This window comes from Mus musculus, chromosome 11 (genome assembly GCF_000001635.26).
Source record: "Mus musculus strain C57BL/6J chromosome 11, GRCm38.p6 C57BL/6J".
Classification (NCBI taxonomy): Eukaryota; Metazoa; Chordata; class Mammalia; order Rodentia; family Muridae; genus Mus; species Mus musculus.
In genome coordinates, this window is record NC_000077.6 from 60421537 (window position 1) to 60445407 (window position 23871).

The 23871-nt window shown below is 43.1% G+C and overlaps 1 protein-coding gene across 1 annotated transcript in view; it reads left to right on the plus strand.

Annotated features, from left to right (window-relative positions):
• Positions 1 to 23741, plus strand: part of Gid4 (GID complex subunit 4, VID24 homolog) — a 28133-nt gene extending 4392 nt beyond the window's left edge. Inside the window, exons 2-6 of the mRNA NM_025757.4 lie at positions 3238 to 3297; positions 10797 to 10904; positions 14812 to 14913; positions 16907 to 17037; positions 20443 to 23741. Coding sequence (NP_080033.3) covers positions 3238 to 3297; positions 10797 to 10904; positions 14812 to 14913; positions 16907 to 17037; positions 20443 to 20506 — 465 coding nt within the window. The 3' untranslated portion in view covers positions 20507 to 23741. The remainder of the gene's footprint in view (positions 1 to 3237; positions 3298 to 10796; positions 10905 to 14811; positions 14914 to 16906; positions 17038 to 20442) is intronic.
• The last annotated feature ends 130 nt before the right edge of the window (positions 23742 to 23871 follow it).

Genomic DNA, 23871 nt, shown 5'->3' on the forward strand with positions numbered 1-23871 from the left:
TAACCCACATAACATCTTTTATTTCGAAATTCTAGTATAACAGTTACTAAAAATATATGCAAGGGTTCCAACAAGATCTTTTCCCCTGCTCTATGACTATTTTCCTCTATGCCATCCCATAAGTCACCAGTAGTGTAAAACCTAGGACCCTCTGAAAGGAATATTTTAAGAGTGGCTGTTAGACACAGCAATGCTGAAAGGCCTCTTTTCTAAAAAATTCGTCTTGTTACCTTTCACATTAAGATGTCAACCTCTTCATTGGTGAGAGGTGTGTGCAAGTAGGGTGATTTTAGTTCACCCATCATCATCAAGATCAATTTGGGAAGAATGGGAAGGATGTGGTTGAATGGAGGCCAGATAGAAATTCTGATTGGTAATCATGCAAATGTGAAGCAAGGTACACTTCAGTTTTTAATCTTATTAGCAAGTATTTCTTCCATCTAATAGCCTTTAGCTCTGAAAACTACTAACTGTATTGAGTTCTATAAGAACTACAAAAGTGAAAATTAAGGCTTCAGGCTCAGAGTGGCCTTTAATAAAAGTTTTTTTTGCTGAAGCACATGAGTGTGAACCAGCTGTGTTACTCAGTTCTAGTGCTCAGGCCAGCAAGTGAAGATGCCAGCAGTGAAGATGCTGGCATACTTGGGCACCTTTTGCATGGATTACCTCTGACACCAGCACCACGGTGTGACAGACCTTTTGGCTTCATTGAAACCTCATTGCTTTGGTGCTGACATCATCTGGCTAAATAGGTTCATTACAGTTTTTTTTTTTTTTTTTTTTTTTTTTTTTGGTTTTTCGAGACAGGGTTTCTCTGTATAGCCCTGGCTGTCCTGGAACTCACTTTGTAGACCAGGCTGACCTCAAACTCAGAAATCCGCCTGCCTCTGCTGAGTGCTGGGATTAAAGGCATGCGCCACCACGCCTGGCTCTCATTACAGCTCTTAAGAACTGCCTTAATATTTGATTTGTGTTAGAGATGGAAACCTGATAGGTGGGACTTGAGAGAGAGATGGTTCAGCAGTTAAGAGCACATACTGCTCTTATAGAGGACTCAAGTTCCCAGCGCCCATTGTCAGGCAGCTCACAACTTGTAACTACAGCTCCAGGAGGCTGTGACACTGGCCTCTTTCATGTGCATATACTCACATATAGATATAATTAAAAAGAATAAAATCTTTTTTAAAATTTTGATGGGTGCCATAAAACTTTTTTAGTTTCTTAGAAACCTCACTTAAAAAGAAAAGAAATGAAGAAACCTCACTTAATACATATGCTCCAAGTACCTCTGTACTTAGTTTTGCTTTCAGAAGTTAATAGGCAATTTCAGAGTTTATCATAATTAGAGTCACTTTAATGAATGCTGAAACCCTCCCTGAGCTGTTAGGTCCTGTTTGGGGAGAAAACAAAGAGAGAGAGAGAGAGAGAGGAGAGAGAGAGGGGAGGGAGAAAAAGGAGAAAGGAAAGAAGAATAACCGAAGTATACAGAATCAGTAAATGATCTACTGTCTGACATTAGCATGTGGCTCCAGGTTCTGTGATGGGTTGATTCCATCTATCTTATTGGGCAGCCAGCCTCAGCATTTCCTGGTCTGTTTCTCCTGCTGGTCTCTTGGTATTCAGCCTCCTGAGACTGAATGCTGTGTGTTGTTCTTCCCACCTTGAGAGAAAGGAAGAGACTCTTGTTCCACATTCAAATGTTAATGTTTCTTCAGAAGCACTTGTATTCTTATTGGCCAGATTGGAGTCACTCACTCCTACAGCTTTGGCTCAGAGGTGATGGGGTCTGTTTGTTTTTTTGTTTTGTTTTTTTAAGTTGGTTGTTAAGTAGGCATCTGACAGTGACTAAATGATTAATGACCTGTGGCTGCCAAGCCTTAAAATCTCCTGTGCCCCTTCTTGGGCTCAAAGTTCAGGGGCTACAGAAATGGCTCAACAGCTAAGAGCTCTGCTTCTCTTCCAGAAAACACAGGTTTGATTCCCAATACATTACAGCTCACAACCTTATCTAATTGCAGTTCTAGAGGGTCTAATGTCATCTTCTGGCCTCCACAGGCATCAAGCATACATGTGGTACAGAAACATACATGTGGGGCTGGAGAGATGGTTCGGTGGTTAAGAACACTGACTGCTCTTCCAGAGGTCATGAGTTCAATCCCCAGCAACCACATGGTGGCTCACAACCATCTGTAATGGGATCTGATGCCCTCTTCTGGTGTGTCTGTAGACAGTGACAGTGTACTCACATACATAAAATAAATAAATCTAAAAAAGAAAAAAAAGTTAAAAAAAAAAGAAGCATACATGTGGGCAGAACACTCTGTATATTAAAACACAAAAAGCCCAAAAGTCTAAGCCAGATATGGTAGCACATACTTTTAATCCCAGCACTAGAGGGACAGAGGCAGGTGGATTTCTGTGAGTTTAAGGCCAGTCAACTATATGGTGATACCCTGTCTTTGGGAGAAAAAAAAATGTCTTTATGAAATAGGCCAAACCAACATTCACAAAATCTTGGGCGTTATCCGGGTTCATAATTAAAATTAGTTCCTTCTAACTTCATAAAATGTTATTCTCAAATGTTCTGCTCATTTCATAAGGAAATAATTCAAGATGATGCTTAGGGTCAGTAAGGGCAGGAAAAGCTCTCCCAAGCCAGTAGCTGAGTAGCAGAGAGATTAAAATGATCTAGCAAGACACTTAGGGTTAGAGATGGCTCTGGGAATACAGGTGGGAAGGGCCCTGTGTATACTAATGCACAGTCTGCAAATGAGAGGGAAATGTATAGAGAATGAACGAACAGGCAGTTCCAGAAGGCACATCTTGAAATATTTGGCTGAAGGGAGTGATGGAGACCTGGGATAGTTTTTTTTTTAAGATATGTTTTATTAATTTTAATTAGTATATGTATGTCTGCATATGGGGATGTGCGCATGAATGCACATGCCCATGAAGGCCAAAAGGTGATAGATCCCCGAGAACTAGAGGTTCAGATGGTTGTGAGCCATCTGATGTGGGTCCTGACAACTAAACTTGGATCTTCTGGAAGAGCAGTAAATGCTCTTAACAACTGGGTCATTTCTCTAGCCCCTAAGATAATTTTCATTGTCAGTCAAAACTAAAGGTACCAAAGGCAGTTGAGGCTTGGATTGTGCTGGGTGCATGCTGACCACTGGCCTTACAGGATTTTTGAAGGACCCCAGGGGCTCATTTGTAAACACTGTCTTTTCTTTACAGCACGTGGACACTGGGAACTCTTACCTTTGTGGGTACCTAAAGATTAAAGGCCTTACAGAGGTAAGTATTTCTTGCCAGATCTGGGATAAGAAAGTGAGTGGCTTGCTCAGCAGCTCAGAGAGTCCAGTACTGCAATCCCATGGTGTGATTTTTTTGATTGTGTGGACCATAATACTGCAGTTTTGATTGTCCATTTGCAAATGTCAAAAAATTTCCCCTTTGGTCCTCAGTGTAGAGAAAATGAAGACTCAGCATGCACTCGACTCAGCCACTGAGCTATACCCACAGCCCTCACAAGTCACAGCATGATTGATTAGTCATTTTATGATAGATCTTTGAGTCAGAAAAACTTAGGTTAACCTCAAATTCGAGTTACCAGCCTCTGGAATGCTAAGATTATAGTTATATACTATTATGTCTGAGTGTTAATGATTTTTTAAGAAAAATTATATGGAATAGAGAGATGGTCCAGCAGCTAAAAGTGCTTGCTAACCAGGTATCAAATCCTAGCACTCGCATAATAAGCTGGCATCAGTGCACTTTTTTAAAAGATTTATTTATTTATTATATGTAAGTACACTGTAGCTGTTTTCAGACACACCAGAAGAGGGCGTCAGATCTCATTACAGATGGTTGTGAGCCACCATGTAGTTGCTGGGATTTGAACTCTGGACCTTTGGAAGAGCAGTTGGGTGCTCTTACCCACTGAGCCATCTCACCAGCCCCTTTATGCACTTTTTAAAAAAGATTTCTTTTATACATATTGTTTTGTTTGCATATACATATGCACACCAGAAGAGGACATCAGGTCCCATGGAACTACAGATACACATAGTTATACATGGTTGTGGACTGTCATGTAGGTGGTGGGACTTAAATGCAGGACTTCTGGAAGAGCAGTCAGTGTTACATAATCACTGAGCCCTCCAGTGCACCTTTATAAACTCACCTTCAATGTAGACAGAGACTAAAGGATCGCTGGAGCTTGCTGGCTTCCCGCTTAGCCAAGAAAACACCAACTCCAGGTTCGGAAGATGACCCTGTCTCAGAGAAATATGTAGAAAGTAATAGAAAAGAATGATATCCTCTTTTTTCCTATAAGCACACAAACCTACACAAAACTGTACACACTCTCACAGACACAAACAAAACTCTTGGTGGAAAAAAAGACCAGAGAGATAATTCAGCAGTTAAAAGCATTTGCAGAGGACCCAAACTTTCTTCCCAGGACACACAATGACAGCTTACAACCACTTTTGAGCTCTATGGAATCCAAAACCACCTTCTGGAATCTGTAGACACCCTCACGCTTCTGGTATACATGCACATGCCCATAAATAAAGAAAAAAATAGTATAACCTCCACCTTTATCATGAATTTAACAGTCTTTGAAATAAGAGAGTGAAGATTTTTTTTCATTAATTAAATATTGTGGTTTAGCAGGTTGTGGTAGCCCATGCCTTTAACCCTAAGGAGGCAGAAGCAGGCAGATCTCTTTTTGAGACCTACCTGCTTTACAGTGAGTTCTAGGACAACCAGGGCTAAATGGAGAAATCCTGTCTCCAAACCAAATTAAGTAAATAAATAAATGTTATGGTTCATTGGAACAGTGAAAAGGAAGAGTCTCGTTTTCAGCCTGATGACTAAAAATAAAGCTTTCTGTCCTCTCATCCAGCTTTCTAATTCTCAAGACTTCTGAGATTTAGAAGGTAGAGAAGAGTCTCCCTTCTTTCCATTAGTGGCTAAACAGAAAGAAAAAGGACGCCTGACTGCTACTGAGTTTCCTGCCAGGAGTGGCTGGGCACAGCCCTATTGCAGTTTCTCATGGCCTTTATGGCTTCATGTAGTCCAGCAGGACTGGGCTGGGTTGAACAGAGCTTGTAAACCTCACTCAGCCCTTTTCTGGATTGGTGAACTTTAGTTTCTCAAGTCTCTCTCTCAGCTTCTGCTTAAAGGAGAGTGAAAAATCCCTCTCTACTTCACCAGATAACTTTTCTGAGTGGGGAGCATTGTTAGAGTGAGTTGTAAATAAGAATGTGGCTCAAATGTGGGGTGCTGTTCTGATGCCCCACAGGCTTCTGCTTATCTGCTAGAGGCTGGGATAAGGATGCCCTAGGAAGTTTATTATTGATGCAGAAGTTATATTCCCCATCTCTGGAAACTTAACCCATCAGAGGACAGAAAGTGATAGTGAAAAAAGAGGGGAGGGGTGGGAGAGGGAGCTCTGCTTTGATTTGCCCTAAGGAAAAACATGTAGTAAATCAGGATATGCTCAGGCTGGGCAGTGGTGGCACACGCCTTTAAACCCAGCACTTGGGAGGCAGAGGCAGGCAGATTTCTGAGTTCAAGGACAGCCAGGGCTGCACAGAGAAACCCTGTCTCAAAAAACCAAAAACCAAAACCCAATAACAACAACGGAAAAAAAAAAAAAACCCTCATAAGGCAGCCAGAAACTAACAAAATGTATAGTATTTTAGAACATTATAACAGTGACTCCAAGGCCAATCACTTGAGTTTTAGGAAACTGCTAAGAAATGGCAAGAAGCCCTGGGAACGGTATGCAGAAGTGCTGACAGCTGAAAGCTTTTCCTAGGGCAAGTTCCTGGATGAAGCTCTTCCATCAGGCAGGGTGCTGGCATGGCTTTGCAGTGGGACCAGCCCACTGGTATTCATCCTTCCTGTCAAATCTCAGATCTGTAGGCAAAGAGGCCTTCCTAGTCCCATGTCCTCCCAAAGTAGTCTGCCCAAGTACAACACTGTCATGCTTCTGTGGGGAACTTAGTAAAGGCTGGTCTGTGGTCTGAGAGGCTTAAGACCAGAACAGGCAACAGAATGCTTGAGATTCTTCTCTAGTAACATGTTACAGCTTTATAAAGACACTTAACACATCATATATTTCATCCTTTTAAAGTACAGGTCTGTGTTGTGTTTGAAGCAGTCATTACTCTGTAGCCCTATTTAGAACACACTGTAGTAGCCCAGACTAGCCTGGAGCTCATGATCCTTCTGCTGCCGATGCCTGAGCACTAGAGTGACAGGCGTGCAGCTCCACATCCGGACAAAGTGTACAATTCATTGTGAACTTTGATACAGCCACAAAGATAGGCAGCAGATAACTTATCAAATTGTGAGTCTCTTATGCTGTAGCCCCAACTAGCATGTGCAGAGAGCTGTAATGAGTTGGTTGAATTTTATACCTGTATTAGTTGTTTGTTTATGCTTTTTCATAACTATTAAAGTATCAGTTCTATCTGGAAGGCAAGTGGATAGCTTGAGTTCAGGCTAGACCCGTCTTCATTCTTCTATGTTACCCAGGACTACACATAGAGACCATCTCTCAAAAACTAAAATAATAGCCAGAGGGTGGTGGTGCACACCTTTAATCCCAGCACTTGGGAAGCAGAGGTAGGTGGATCTCTCTGAGTTTGCCTAATCTATAGAGCAAGTTCCAGGACAGCCAGGCCTACATAGAAACCCTGTCTTGAAAAAAAACAAAGTGGGGACTGAAGAGACTGCTCAGCAGTTAAGAGCACTGACTGCTCTTCCAGAGGTCCTGAGTTCAATTCTCAGCAACCACATGATGGCTCACAACCATCCGTAATGGAATCTAATGCCCTCTTCTGGTGTGTCTGAAAAAAGTGACAGTGTACTGAGTACTCACATATATACAACAAATAAATCTTTTTTAAAAATAAAAAAAAGAAAGAAAAAAGTAATAATAATGTATCAGATACATAATTTATTTGGATTAAACTACATAAGTGATTTGTTTTATTTAGTTTTAATAATTGCAGTTTTGTGTATGTAGTATAGAGAGTTAAAAGTTAAATTTAAGGTTATTTGCCACACATTCACTAGCAAAATACAGCTTCAATGTTTAGGTGCTATTTTGAACTGAAGCAATTAGACTTGTAAAGAATAAGAATTAAATTGTGCTGTCCTTTCATTTCCGAGATAGCCACCAGTAGAGACCAACAGCATGGAGGGTGTCTGGGAGCCCAGCTTTGAAGGGGAGATTGTGATGAGGCCCTTCACTCCCCCATTAGTCAGACTGAAGTTGGAAGCAGGAATACAGGCCACACTAGCCAAATTCATGAGACTGATAAATGAGAAAAGTGATGTCACTCTTAATTCAGTACTTGTTGACCTATTGGCCAAGTAATATAAGCCCTGAGAAGATATGCCTGCCTGAGGTACTCGGAGTTAGCCTGGAATCAGGAGGACTGGTGAAGGAGTTTAGTGGCCACAGCCTATACCTGCCTGGTCTCCCTCCCCATCTCCTCTTTCTTTTTTTCTTTTCTTTACTTTTTTTTTTCTTGTTTTTTCAAGACAGGGTTTCTCTGTGTACTCCTGGCTGTCCTGGAACTCACTCTGTAGACCAAGCTGACCTTGAACTCAGAAATCTGCCTGCCTCTGCCTCCCAAGTGCTGGGCTTAAAGGCGTGCGCCACCACTGCTCAGCCCATCTTCTCTTTCTAATACCCTTCCTTCTGGTGCTATTTCTGGCTTGTGAGTGAGTGAAAGAGTATGTATGTGTATGTGTTTTTGTTTTGTTTTTTCTTATTTTGTTTCTCTAAGTTATCCTAAATTTGGCTTTATAGACAAATGCTCAGGGTTCCTATGCCTTCCCCAAGAAATAATCTTTGTGGTGACTTCTGACCAAGATGGATCCCATTCATTGTCATTTATGGTATTTGGAGAATGGGTTATAGTGACCTTCACATGCTTCCTAAAGTGTTTAAGAAGTTAGCACAGAATTGTAGTGTGCTCTATATCTTGTGTGCCTGACCCTCTTAAAGATCCCCAGTTGCTAGTCAACTGGCCTTTTAAGATATCTTAGCTGTTAGAACTACTTGACCCTATGACCTTCATACTGTTGCAATAGAACACTAAGACAGGTAGGGATTCTGAAATTATATTAAAGTTCAAAATTCAGAAACAATATAATCTTAACTTCCTGTTTAAAATACATGGAGGCCAGATATGGTGGTATACATTTTTAATCTCAAACCCTGAGAGGCAGAGGCAAGCAGATCTCTTTAAGTTTAGTTCCAGACTGGTGAGTTCCAGGCCAGCTAGAGCTATACAATGAGACCCTGTCTCAAGCCAGGCAGTGGTGGCGCACGCCTTTAAGCCCAGCACTTGGGAAGCAGAGGCAGGCTGATTTCTGAGTTTGGGGCCAGCCTGGTCTACAAAGTGAGTTCCAGGACAGCCAGGGCTACACAGAGAAACCCTGTCTGGAAAACCCAAAAAAAAAAAAAAAAAAAAAAGACCCTGTCTCAAAATAAACAAAATCATAATGGAAGGAAGATACTAGAGAGATGGCTCAATGGTTAAGAGCACTAGCTGATCTTCAGAGCACTGAGGTTTGGTTCCTAGCACCCACATGCAGCTCACAACCATCCTTAACTATAGTTCCAGAAGATCCAGCACCCTATTCTGGCCTCTGCAAGTACCAGGCAGACATGTGACACACAGACATCTGTATAGGCAAAACATCATACACATAAAATATAAATGTGTCTAAAGAGATATGTAACCTTTAAAATAAAATATTCTATGGACTTTTGGGCCTATATAGTTCTTGCCAAAGATGGATTAGTGTAGTTTTTTAACTTAGATTAGACTTCCATTTAGGAAAATATTCATATCTGTATGAGAAACCCAACCCAGCACTGTTAGTGTAGGAGTTTGAGGTTTTGGAGGATGTTAGATTTGTATATTTCTAAGTTCACTGTTAAAAAATAAAATGGGGCCAGGCGTGGTGGCGCATGCCTTTAATCTCAGCACTTGGGAGGCAGAGACAGGCAGATTTCAGAGTTCGAGGCCAGCCTGGTCTACAAAGTGAGTTCCAGCACAGCCAGGGCTATACAGAGAAACCCTGTCTCAAAAAACAAAAACAAAAACAAAACAAAACAAGAAATGAAATGGGATAGATGTGGAGCTGGGTAGATGGTTCTGTAGGTAAAATGCCTACTAAAGACCTGAATTCAGATCCCCAGCACCTGTGTTTAAAAAACAAAGGACGGTCATGATCATGTAAGTCTGTAACCCTAGTGCAGCCAGGATGGACACTAACAGATCACTGGGACTCACTGCCAGCCCGTCCACTAGCTGGTGAGCCCCATCTCAGAAGAAACGGTCACTCCAGCCTCCACACCCATGCATGTGCACATACTCACACACAAAAGAGAAAGAACAGACTGTGCATGTAGCTCAGTGGTAGAACACTTGTGCACACCGGGTCCTGGAGTCCACAAATTAATAATAAAAGCACACAGTAGTGTCACAACAGGCCTCTTCAGTGTGTCCCCTGAGTCACAGGTTGTGCAGTGTTGTTTAAGAGGGTTTTTGCACTTACAGAAGTGAAAAAACTATCAGTGTGGCTCTATTATTTTAATTTTATTTATTCAAAGTATGCGGGTGTTTTTCCTACATATATGTCTGTGCACCACATGTGTACCTGATGCTACAAGGCCAGAAGAGGGCATCAGATCCCCTGGGACTGGAGTTACATACAGTTGTGAGCCACCATGCAGGTGCTGGCAATGAAACCTGGACCTCTGATGAAGTAATACATGTTCAACTGCTGAACCACGTCTCCACTCTCATCTTTTTTTCCTTAACGACTATAACAGCTCAGCTTTTGAGGTGGCATCTTTATGAATGGTTGTGATTTTGTATTGCACACATGGTTTGCATATTTTTCCTTATATAAATTGTTCTTAATCCATGTGACAGAATTAACTGTCTTTCTAGCATATCTGAAAATTTTCTTCCAGAGATATTTCTAGTCCTGGAAACTTCAAGAATAGATATAATGCCAGTTATGGTGGCACATGCCTTTAATTCTAACACTTGGGAGGTAGAGACATGCTGATCTCTGTGAGTCCATGACCAGCCAAGGACACACAGTGAAACCCTGTCTCAACCAAAAAAAAAACAAAAGGTAGCAAGGGAGCTTGAGGATCCATGAAGGGTTGGCCCAAGGTCAAGGGAGATTCAGCTCTGTATACTAACTCTGGAGCCTTTGCTGGGATACACCCCAGAAAACAGCGTAACTTGTATTCTGCTTTGACTGTAGAGAATTCAGAGTTTACTTGTAGTAGACAATACTGGTAAGAGACCCGAACATAGCCAGTGAGGTCAAAGAGAAGTTTTTTCCTCTGGCAAAGTCTTCAAAACCCTAGAGCCTCTTCACTATCTAAGCAGCTAAATTCAGGTTTATGTCCATAGCCTGTTGACAGATCAGTAGATCTAACAGTTGTTTTGTTGTGTTGATTTTGTCAAAGTATTAGAAAAACGTATAGCAAGATTGGTTACCTCTGAGAGGTGAAAATAGGCAGGAAGCAAGAGAGCAATCACACCTTTGGGAAGCCTGAGGTCCTAGGTTCCATTAGCAGGACCAAGGTAAAATGCTCACTCAGTGTCTCTGTGGAGCTTAGTGGGAGGGAAATCACTCAACATGTGTGGAGCCCTGGGTTCAGAGCCAGGCATACTACCAACAAACAACAAACAAACCAGAAATGCACGTTTAATGTCTTGTTGCTTTTGCTATAGGAATATCCAACCCTTACAACCTTCTTTGAAGGAGAAATAATAAGCAAAAAACACCCTTTCTTAACTCGGAAGTGGGACGCAGATGAAGACGTGGATCGGAAACACTGGGTGAGTAAGGCTGTGTGCTCTGCCCTGGCAGTAGAAGACATCTGGAGATGGCAGGCCTGAACCCCGGGCCTTGTCCCCAGGAGGAGTTACTCAGAACTTATTCCTACACAAGCCATAGTTGCTCCAGGTCTAGCAACCCTTTTCTTAACTTATCAGGTAATAAGAACAATCCTTCAGTTCCTCACAGTTTTGTGTGGCTGTTAGAACCCAGGCAATCTCCCCTGTTCTGCCCATCTTTTATCTACTGTTCCTTTCTAGTCAGCTCTGTATAGTGGAACCCCATGGAGCAGGTAGCAGTTGCCCCTCGTGTCTGGATGGTCTGCAGTAGAGCTGTGGTTGATGAACCCCTGCAAAGGCAAAGTGTGTTGCATCTTTCTGTTCATCCCAGTAGACTGAGGGTAGGCCTTACCTATTCCATCCAGACCCTCCTGAGAAATTCAGATTCCTGTCCTGAGTGCTCCATGTGCAGTTTCCTCATTCTCAACACTGAGTATGTCAAAATAACTCAGTTACTGCCCTGGGGTCTTTTCCCTGGTTTATGTTTTGGTCTTTACCCAAGTCTTACATCTTCACAGTTTCGGTTTTTTTGTCCTGTCACACCAGCCTTTGACTTAGATTGTGGGGTGGGTAGGAGTGTGTGGGTTGTTGTTTGTTTGTTTGTTTGTTTGTTTTGAGATAGGATCTTGCTTTGTAATCCAGATTGGCTTGAAAATCTTAGTGGTTTCTCTTGCCTCTGCCTCCCAGGCACTGCCAACATCCTCAGCTGGTTTCTGGAGTTGAGAGAAGGTCTTGCTATGCTTGCCATCAGTTTATGCTGTAGGATAACTACCTGTTCTACCACTTTCCTGTTAGTGACACTTACAGCTCCGGTCACCAAGTCCGGGTTCCATATGCTTTATATCCTTATGACAATATTTATGACTTAACATATCAAACTATATTATAGTGTTTTGATTCCTGTGCATATTAAAATTTTACTGTTGGCCTTTTATTTCATTTTTTACAAAGTATATGCTTATTTAAAAATACTAGACAGAAAAAATGCGTAACGACAATACATAGCACTAAGGCAGATACAAACTTCATTTTACCCTCTTTTGGGTCCTTTTGTATCTGAGTTTGCATTTTGTATATTCAGCTGATTGTAGATTGAAAATGTTTGGGGAAAGTAACTCATTGATTCTCCTTTGCAGTACAAGAAAATGCTAGTAAAAAATATTCTCTCTCATGCTGAGGAGATGACTCAGCAGTTAAGGGCACTTACTGCTCTTCCAAAGAACTCAGGCTCAGTTCCCAGCACCATGTGGCAGCTTACAACTGTCTGTAGCTCCAATTGCAGGGGCTATGACACCTCTTCTGGCCTCCTTGACACACATGGTGCACAGACATACATGCAGGTAAAACACCTATACACATAAAAGAAAACTTAAAAACAATATTGCCAGGAGTGATGACATAAGCTTTTAATCTCAACAACCAGAGGCAGAAGCTGGCAGATAAATGTGAGTTTGAGGCCAGTCTGGTCTACATAGTGAGTTCCAGACCAGAGAGGGCTATTCTATAAGACCTTGCCTTTAAAAAAGAAAGTTCCAGGACAGCCAGGGCTATACAGAGAAACCCTGCCTCGAAGGGGGGGGGGGGGGGGGGAGTGTGTCTCTACTCGGCTCTACAAGCTGGTTTTTGTTTTTTTTTGTTTTTTTTTTTTTTGGTTTTTCGAGACAGGGTTTCTCTGTATAGCCCTGGCTGTCCTGGAGCTCACTTGGTAGACCAGGCTGGCCTCGAACTCAGAAATCCGCCTGCCCCTGCCTCCTGAGTGCTGGGATTAAAGGCGTGCTCCACCACGCCCGGCTCTACAAGCTGTTTTTATTTTCACTCTTTTCTGCACAGTACAGTGCAGTTGTCGGTGAGCATCTCTGCTGCAGTTCAGTTCCTTAGAGACAGTTGAGGGCGTGTAGAAGCGTGATGTGTACGGGCCACATACGCATCAACCACCTCATCTGAGGGATACGGTGGCTGGATCTGAGGGATACAGTAGCTGGGGATTTTGGTGTCTGTACAGCGTCCTGGAATCCATCCATTGTCTGGACCAAGAGTTGACTACAGACGTTTAGGGACTTTTTGGTTTGCATTAAATATTTTGGTTTTGTTTGGTTTGGTCTTTTTTTTTTAAAAATAAAACTCCTTTGTTGTTGTTTTTTGTTTGTTTTGTTGGTTGGTTATGTGGTTTGTTAGTTTTTTTGAGACAGGTTCTCTCTGTGTATCCCTGACTGTCTAGAACTCACACTGTAGACCAGGCTGGCCTCAGACTCACAGAGATCCTCCTGCCTCTGCCCCCTGAGTGCTGGGATTAAAGGCATGTGCCACCACACCTGGTGTCTCTCTCTCTCTCTCTCTCTCTCTAAGTTACGTTATTAAGTTACGTTATTAGCCTGTTCCAGTTGCTACCTGAATATCTGGCACAAGCCTCATGTCTAACCATAAGAACCAGCTTTCCTTAACCACTTTTCTCTATTGGACAGGCACTCTTTCAATTTGTTGTCTAGGCAGTCCTTGAACTTGGATTACTCCTGTCTCAGCCTCCCATGTGCTGCAATTATGTATGTCTACTACCATGCCTAGCTCTGGACATGCTGTTACAGAGTGTCCCAGAATGACTCTTCTTTGCTTTTGTTTGGTTGGTTCTTTGCGTTTTGTTTTAGATTTATTATTTTATGTGTCTTGAATGTTTTGCCTGCATGTATGTGTGTGGGTGCTGGGAACCAAACCTGGGTCTTTGCTTATGCAAGAGCAAAAATTTCCTTAACCACTGAGTCAACTCTCTAGTCCTATTCATTTTATGTCTGCAGATAGATAAGTAGATAGATAGACAGTGTATAGGTTCCTTGTAGGAGGGTGTGGCTATGCATGTACATAGAGCCAGAGGTCGACACCAGATATCTTCCTCTATAGTTCTGCACATTTTTTTGAGGCAGTCTCTCTCTAAACTGAGAGCAACTCTAGCATTGTAGGTGTATACATCCTTCCTGGCTTTTATGTGGGCATTAGGGATCTAAGCTCAAGGTACTTTACCAACTGAGCCATCTCCTCAGTCCCTTTGTTTGTGTTTGTCTTTTGTTTGGGTAAAACAGAACTTCTCTGTTGCCCTGGCTGGTATAGAACTTACTATGTAGACCAAACTAATCTTGAACTCAGGAATCCTCTTGACTCCACCTCCCACGTATACTAGAATTAAAAGTACATACTACCAGCCAGGTGTAGTAGCGCACGCCTTTAATCCAGCACTTGGGAGGCAGAGGCAGGCGGTTCTCTGAGTTCCACGCCAGCCAGGAACCAAAAAAAAAAAAAAAAGAAAGAAAGAAAAGAAAAAAGGAAAGTCACATACTCCCTTGTCCAACACCATTTTGTTTTGTAAGCTATGTATTCTAGGCTGGCGTTGAATCCCTGTGTAGCTGAACATAACACTGTGCTCTTGATCCTCCTATCTCCAGCCTTCCCAGTGCTGGGACTTACCTTGACAGTCCTCGCCCATCCGTATTTTTGTTTTGTTGTGTTTGAGACAGGGTCTCATTATGTAGTTCTGGCTGGCCTGGAACTATGTAGACAAGGTAGGCCTTGAACTCAGAGAGATCTCTACTTCCTGAGGTTTGGGATTAAAGGTGTGTGCCACCATGCCCAGCGCCACTCTATATTTCTTTGCTGAAGTCCCACTAGTCCATTTTTACTTTATATGTTCTGATGGGGTACTCTAGAACTGTGCCCATTCTCACCCTTTAGACCTTATCCACTGGCTGTGTTTACTGGGCACACAATCAAGTAGCTCTTTGTCCATCTAGCTGTCCTCTCATGAGCTCAGACACCCACCTTTCCTTGTATGGATCACTGAGACTCTTCTTTCTGTTGTTTTTAGGGCAAGTTTCTGGCTTTTTATCAGTATGCAAAATCATTTAATTCAGACGACTTTGATTATGAAGAACTGAAAAATGGGGATTATGTCTTCATGAGGTGGAAGGTAAGATTCTGCCCAGGCCATCTCCCGAAACACCCATATGCCAGATTCTAGAGCACCCACACACACTTCTTCTTGCAGGTTATGCCCTCCCCACAGGGACCCTCCATGCTGGTTGCTTAATGCCGTGTCTTCATGACAGGGTACCTACATACTTGTAAGCACCAGTGGTGTGGTAGCTGCAGAGCACACCTTAGTAAACTGGTTATGCTGTTTAGTGGGCAGCAGGCATATTTATGCCAGTAGGCACCGCTGACCAGTATCCTCTTTTTTCACCCAAGAATCCTGTGAGCCTCCAGGCTGAGTCATCCAAGTGTTCTGGGGACTCAGGGAAACTGCTTGAACCTAGTCATCACTGCGTCCTGTTCCTGCCAGGAGCTTAAATGTCATCAGAATGACTGCTCTCCAACCACATCCTCTACCAAGGGCTTCTGCTTCCCACAGCTCAGGAAATGAGGAGCCAGGAGTGGAGCATGAGCCCTTGACTCCCTCTAGGGTTTCAATGGATTGGTCTTTGCCTGAGAGTCCTATGCCTCTCGTGGCAATATGCTGTCTACAACCACATGAATGCAAGTCCACGTAGCATCTCCAGTCCCCATTGTCTGATAAATAAAGGAGACAGAAAGCTACTTCAATATGACAGTATATTACAGTGTTCATAAAGATCAGGCAGCTAGGGCTGGAGAGACGACTCAGCGGTTAAGAGCACTGACTGCTCTTCCAGAGGTCCTGAGTTCAATTCCCAGAAACTACATGCTGGCTCATAACCATCTATAATGGGATCTGATGCCCTCTACTGGTGTGTTTGAAGTCAGCTACAGAGTACTCATGTACATAAAATAAATAAAATTAAAAGAAAAAAGAAACAAAAAAGGTCAGGCAGGTAAAGTACCATTTGCTTGCTGTCTGTGCTTTGTGACTGATCATTTTGGATATGGGCTATCATTTTTTCACTAGACAGTCACTGGATAGCTCACAGCGAGCTTCCCTCTCTAGTCCCTCTGCCATCCAATGTGTATTAGCTCACTCTGTTATCCAGCACCTGCTGAGCCTCCTGCCTCAGCCTTCTCTACAGTGGGAAACATACCAACAAATCCTTGAAAGCACCAGCTCTGATTTTTAGATTATTATTTTTTCCTGTGCTGAGGAAGTAACTCAGGGTTTTCACATGCTAGGCAAATGTTCTACTACTAAGCTAGACCTCAGCCCTAAATTAAACTTTAAAATGATATTTGAAGGTTGAAAAAGGGAGAAAAGAGTGTCCATTAAAAAAAAAAATACTGGAGAAGATGGAGAGTGTTTGTGGTAGAGCATTTGTCTAGCACGCACAAAGTCCTGAGTTTCATCCCAGCATTGAAAATTAAATAAAAAGTTTGTTAAAGCAGTGGATTTGTCTCCAGATAATTTCTCTTTTGTCCGGTCACCTGACGCCCTGGGCTTCTGACTCTGTCTCCCAGAGACCAGGAGCAAGGGCATAGCCTTTCACTGCTTGTTGCCAGTTTAGATGGCAGATGCCTGTCTTTGTGGCACAAATGGTGCTGTTTCTTGGCTTTGGTGAGGTATCATGGGCATTCTTAATTCAGTCTGACCAGAAACTCCAGTAGATGTGCTTACCTCATTGTTAGAGGCAATCAAAACCCAGTGACAGGTCCTGGGAACCAGAACTGAAATTTATTCTTTCTAGGTTATTCTGTCAATGGTCTCCAAGAGGTACCAGGTGGGTAGGCAAGTAGGCAGGAAAGTAGTATGGATTGGTCGGTTAGATCCAGAGCTATGTTTCTGTGGGCTTACCACAGTAGGTAGGATACTGCAGTAACCGTGAACACCACCCCCAAACCAGGCAGAAACCCAGCAGTTGAATAGGACCATGTGATCATGGTTTTTTGTCTTGTTTGGGGGCTTTTGTTATTAATTGTTTTGTTTCTAGCAGTCTTTAGAACTCTCTGGTGTCTTACTGGAAAGGGAAGGTCTTGACTGGTCCCATATCTGTGTGCAGGAGCAGTTCCTAGTCCCGGACCACACAATCAAAGACATCAGCGGTGCTTCCTTTGCTGGTTTCTATTACATCTGCTTTCAGAAGTCAGCAGCCTCCATAGAGGGCTACTACTACCATCGGAGCTCAGAATGGTAAGGACCTGTGGCCAGTACTACCTCAGACATTGGCCTCAACTCCAGCTGTCACATCTGGAAGGAGATTCTCCCAGTCTACTTCTGTCCAAATCTTGTACTCTTTGTGTGTGTTGAGGTCATTTAGATGGTTTCACATTGAAAAGGGACTCTTTCCTATCTAGAGAGTGAACTGAAAAGTGGTTATTATGTAAAGATATAGTCTCTAAATACTGTAAAATTTTTTAGACTTTTTATTTAATGTGTATGCATGTTTTTCCTGTATGTATATATGCATACCACATGTGTACCTGGTGCCTAAAGAGATTGAAGAGGACATTGGATCCCCAAGAGCTAGAGTTATGAATGGTTGTGAGCCACCATGTGGGTGCTGAGATTCAGGTCTGGATCTTCTTCTATCTGACTCTCCAGCCCCATTTCTCTCTCTCTCTCTCTCTCTCTCTCTCTCTCTCTCTCCCTCTGTGTGTGTGTGTGTGTGTGTGTGTATGTGAGAGACAGACAGACAGACTCACACAGACACATAAACACGCTCTCTTACAAACACACTAGAGGTAGAACCTCATGCTTGTTATGTGGGATGCAAACCAAGGCCTTGTACATGCTAGTATGTAAGTAACTATTCTATCACTAAGCAGCACCCAGTATATACTTTCAGGCAGTGTTGCATTTTCAGGAATGATTACCTCAATCCTGATAATATATATTCCTCATAAATTTACCAGTAAATTAATGTTATCTCTTACAGACAATGTGACTTTTTAGTTACACCCTGGCACTGCCTCTCATGCACTTGATCTTGGGCTGATGAATGAGGGGGCCATGAGAGTTCACCTTCCTACCTTATGCTGCAGACCCTCTGAGTCCCTTTGTCTGTGTGGAACGAGTCTCTGAGGCAGGTGGACAAGGCGTCAGCGGGTGACAGACAGACCAACATTCGAGATTGTGTAGAATCTGAATGTAATGTCACAAAGTGAACACCAATCTTATATAGTACAGAAAATACAAAGGGTAGCAGGCAAAGTACATTGAAGTTACTTGATACAAAACAAAGGAATGACAACAAAGGGATTTACAGAAACCAGGTAGATGTTTACAGTAAAGATAAAGCAGTCCTGCCTAGGGTCAGCTTAGTGACAGGTAAGGATTTCACACTCTAGTGCTATACCTTTGAACCTTGTGAAAGCTAGCACCAGGGGGTTCTTCTGCTCTTAGCAGGCCTCATGAATAATGCAACATCACAAACCCCTCTCCTCCCCATTTCCTAGGCCTTGCCAAACCCCCACATGAGTGTAACTTTTAAGTAACTGGAGAATCTCCATTTGTCAGAAGAATTCACCAACTTGCTTCTAATATGCAATGTAGCCTGTACTGAAGATTTCTATCTCAGTGGAATTCCCTGGCACTTTCATGGTAGTCCCTTGTTTGGGTGCGATTTGCTACTGTCCTTAGTAAATACTTTGCAGACCAGCTCTGAGCTGCTGGCTCCATCTTTTGTAATGCTTAATTAGTTACTGAATAGGTAACTTCCTTACTGCATTCTTGCTGGATTCCAAGCTTCTGGGACCTTGGGACACTGGGGAGACTTAACTGTATCAGAATTTAATCTTAAAAGGCATTTATAATAAAATATCAAAAGAGAGCTCGTAGTTCCATACACCAGACTAACTCGGAAATAGGGTATGAGTATATGGGTAAATGAGAACGCCAAAGCTCCAGGAGGTGAGTTTCCGTGAAACACTTTTCCTCGTTGAGTGCTTACAGACTTTCAGCCTGTCAAGCAGACTTGACCGGAGGGCGTGGCAACCTTATGTTCCTCCAAGGCTAGGGACAGAAGGCCACCTTAAGTGCTGGCTTTTGCCAAGGGGACTTTCTTGTTTCCTTCCTATACCTTGAGAGTTAGCTGTACCAGTTTATTTATTCTTTGAAATGGAGCACTGTGGGCTGGAGAGATGGCTCAGCAGTAAGGAGAGTTTCATGCTCTTCTAGAGGACCCAGGTTTAGATCTCACCACTCATATGGTAGCTTACAGCTGCCTGCAACTCCAGTTCCAGAGAATCAAATGCTCTTTCATTCCAAGTACCCCCACATATGTAGTACACATAAACTCACACAGACTCACACACATAAATAAAAGTTAAATACATTTTTAAAAAATAAAATGAGACACTAATTTCTTTCCGTTTTTGTTGTTTTAGTTTTTATTCTTACTTGTGAATGACCCTAGCCTACATCGATTCAAATTCTTTGTTCTTTAGTTTTGTTTGTTTTGTGAACCTAGGGACTGAGTTACATTTGTTTGTTTGTAGACATAGTTTACTGTGGTGACCATAAACTGAAGAGATCGGGAACTTGTATTCTTCTGCCTCCAGCTCCTGGGTAGCTCGGATTACAGACCTGCACTCCAGGCTTGACTTTTGTTTTGTTTTGTTGTCATTTCAGACAGGCTCTCACTATGCACCCTTGGCTGAAGAAGAACTCTATGTAGACTAAGCTGGCCTCAGACTCAGAGAGATCTACCTGCTTCTGCCTTCATGTGGTGGGATAAAAAAGGCTTGTATCTCTAGGACAGTCAGGGCTACACAGAGAAACTGTTTCAAAAAAAAAAAAAAAAAAAAGCTTGTGTCACCATGCCCAGCCCCAGCCCCTTAGGGCCCTATTTTTGTGAACTGTATTACAATTATTTTGTAAAAGCAATTCTTAGGCATGGTACAGGTGGAACAACAAAAAAGGAACAGAGGGAACTAGTTAGGTAAAACAAGTTAACAAAGCCAGACACAGTGCTATACACCTGTATCTCCAGCTACTTGGGAGGCTGAGACAGGTGGATTGCTTGGTTCCAGGAGTTCAGGACCAGCCTGGGATGCACAGTGATACCCCATTTCAAAAATACAACAAGATGGGGAAGGGAGGGTCTAGAGAGATGGCTCAGCAGTTAAAAGCATGTCTGCCCTTCCTCAGGACTTAGGTCTTGATTCCCAGCATCACATGGTGGCTCATCATTTATAATCCCAGTTCCACAGGGTCTTATGCCCTCTTTTTACTTTCTCTCTCTCTCTCTCTCTCTCTCTCTCTCTCTCTCTCTATCTATCTATCTATCTCATGCATGCACAAAATAAAAAGAAAACAAAAATTTAGCAAAATTGAGGTTTGATGCCACATATGTTTAATCCTAGCACTGAGGTGTCAGAAGTAGATGGATCACAGTGAGTCTGAGGCCAGCCTGGTCTACATGGGGAATTCCAGGCCAGCTACAGCTACATAGTAGGACCGTCCCTTTATGTAACTGGAAATGGTTTAGCACCTCAATCTGAATATAATTGGCGGGGACTCTAGGTAGAGTTCTCCAGTTGCCTTTGTTCAGGATTCCTAAGAAAACTCTTCTATTCTGTCTCTCCTCTATTACAGGTATCAGTCCCTCAACCTGACCCATGTTCCTGAACACAGTGCACCCATCTATGAGTTCCGGTGACAGAGGTTCAGAACAGTGGCCAAATAAAACTGAACTTGGCAACAAAGAGCTTTGCGAGGAAATTATGTACCTGCCAGAACCAGGAGAGGTGTGTTCCTGTTTGTTCACGAGCAGACTTCATCAGAAAGCATGAATGTTAACCTACAGGATCCAAGGAGCATGGCCAACCTGCAGGCAGGCAGAGGGAGCTGTTCACCTCCCACCCTCCTTCCTCTCAGTGGCATTGTGGTCACCATCTGTTTCTGAACAACCTTAAATGCACTTTCCTTCCTGCACAGCTAACTTCTGCATCACTGAAATGCCATCTTTCCTCGGCCTGCCTCTAGCCAAGTGGAAGGTCAGCTCCTGGGTCACCTTAGCCTTGGTGCTCAGTGGTCTCCACCCAGGCCCTACTCCTTCCTCAGTTGCTTGTTTGGTAGCCCAAGGAAAGGGAGAGCCCAGCATCTTGTGCCCCAGAGCTCTATGTGAGTTGCCTGGGCCCAGCATATACCACCAATGAGATGAGATGGGGTCCCTGGTGGGCCTCATTGACCTTTGATTCCAGTTGATGTCTTGTAGGGCCCTGTGTGTTAACAATGCAAGACTAGCACATGGCTGTCGGGTTTTCTGGGCCTGCTGTTGGGGATCACTAAATTTAAGGCTTCCAGATCCCTGGTAGGAGTAGATCCCAAACTGCTTTCTCAGTACATTTGCTCCAAACTTCTGAACTTGAGGGCAATACTAAATAAAAGAGTTTTTTATTACAAAATTATTATTTTTATGGTACCTTTAACAAGGACCCTATGGCAAATGCACAATTATTCCGAATTACATTTATCGTTTTCACATTGAAAACAGCAAATGTTGACGTAGTGACTTTTATATCTATGTCTATATGTATATTTAATCAACCAGCAGTTTTGAAACAGGTCATCCTGGTACAGAAGTTTTGCAGCATTGCTTAAATCACAGTGCTAAACACAGGAACTGTTTCCGGGCCGGCTGAGCATTTGCGCCTCCTCCTTTTGCTACTCAAAACATCAGTGTGTCATGACAACCTTTTCCAAAGGCAGAGGGGGCCCCCATTCTCCGGAAAGGATGACTGAAATGTTGTCATGGCGTGGGCAGGAAGAAATGCACTCAAATAACTCGAGGCTCATGTGCCAAAGTGTGAGAGAGGGGAGTGGTTTGGTTTGGTTTGGTTTGGTTTTTCTAAATGTTTAAAAAGCTTAATAGATTGGCATCAGTTGTAGTCCACAATATTGTCAGGACTTTGGGGAATTCTGGTGGTTTACAGGTCCAAACACAAGGGGAAAAGCTTTAAAATAAATACAGCATCAGGGCTGGGAGTGCAGCTGACCAAGCACTAGCTTGTCACATATGAGGAAGGACCTGGCTTCCATTTCCAGTGCTGGAAAAAGGGAACACCAAGGGGTAGCAGGTTGGCTGCTGTTGTATTGTGCTGTGTGTTACTAATACTGAATATCTGGGAACCTTAAGAGAGCAGAAGTGGGGAAAGAAACCAGCAGGTACTTGGCAATATCCATAGCCCCAAAACTTACCCAGTCAGTAAAGCTGGGGCTCAGAAACCATAACAATACATCATCCCAAGACTTAGGTAGAAGAAAAGAATCCACATCCATCGCTAGGGCTGAATCAGTGGTTCCTTACCCTTGAGAAGCAGCCTGGGTACGGCAGTGCACCTCGAGGCCCAGCTGCTCAGAAGCCTGAGCCCAGGAGAAAGGGTCAGTCTAAGGTGAACCTAAACTTCATCTGACATCAAAACTCAACTGAATATGAGATGGCCGGCTCTGGTCAGAAGCACCTGGCTTACACCACAGGCCACCATCGCTTCACTTAAGCTGAGGGGCAGCACTGGAGAGTGAAGGAGGCAGAAAGACTGACTGCTGGCTTTTCCCTGCAGCACCTGCTCCTCTGGCTTTCCACCATGCTATTGAACCATTGTGTGCTGGGCAGGTATCATTCAGCAGTGGATGGAGTCACCCTGAAGCTAGGGCTCGTGTGTAGCTCTAGTAGCACGTCAGTGAACAGCCTCTCCTCTAAACTGGGCAGGCCAGGTCGGAGCATAGGGGTTCCCCCTACACCCCCCTTTTGTTCCTTTGATCTCTTTGTCTTCAGGGTCTCACTTTGTAACTCTAGCTGGCCTGGAGCTCACTTTGTAGATCAGGCTGACCTTGAACTCACTGAGATCCACCTGACTACTCAGAGCGAGTACTAGGACTAAAGGTGTGAGCCACCACACCCTGCTTTTTTTTTTTTTTTTTTTCTTAGCTAGGGAAGTGTTCCAGCTCTACTTAGAAAGATGAGGGAAGGATGCCTTTAGCAGACAGACTTCAGACCTACCTGAAGACTTGCTGCTTAGAAGTCTGCCCCTGAACACTGGGCAGGAATAAACATGTTCCACTTCTTAGTAACTCCTAGCTGGTGGACAGTGACTTCTTTTCCTTTTCTGTCCCTGGAGGACCTCTGGGACTTGTCTCCATTGGTAGCTCTTTAACCAGCTGCTCAGTGGCTTGCATGCCTCTGGTCCTGTGTGCAATATCTTTGCCTGGCACTTGTATCTAACATTGAAAAATAGGTGCAGACTGCAAATGTCCTACTGTTCTCTACTCCAACGAGCCAACCCCCAGGCAGGGACTAGAGGTCTGGCTGCTCTTCTCTTACCCTCCACTCAGAAGGCTCCACTGCTGTGGCCAGCTGTGGCCCTCTCGTTCCCTGCTTTACCAGTCTACCCACCTATCTCCTTTAAGATGGCCTAGCATGTCAGCTGCAGTCCAAAAGTAAGTAGACAAAGCCTCATGTTAAGTAGACAGTCAGGGTGGACTGGCCCTGTTAGCAGTGTTGGAGTCAGATTCCAGTGGAACAAAGGGGTTTCTCAATGTCTTTTGCTTTCAGAAGCAGGGAATTCATATTCCCTTTAAGGCCTTGAATGGATTTTTTTTCCTCATAAAATAGTCACTGATAAGCTAATTTTTAAAAAGAAATGCCATTACGTATGTTACATTGTGGTTTAAAATTACTAACAAGTTCTGGGAAAGAAAATACTTGATTTTGAATCTTAAATGTTTTTTAAAAATTAGATTTGAATGGGCGCAAAGTACAAATATTTTGTTTCTTTATGGAAGACCTGTGGAAAGGGTTTGAAGATTTGCAATGGGAGAATTATTTTGCAGAGCTATCAATGTCTAAATAATTTTTGAAAAAAAAAAACCAATAAAGGTATTTAAGCAGTGTGTGTCCAATTTGTAAGTCAAAACATTCCACTAGGAGAAATCTGTTCCTTTGTGACTGGAGCAGGAACCAGCAGGTCAAGCCTAGGTTTAATCAGGTGAATGGCTGGGCCGTGTGCTGCTTCAGCAGCAGGT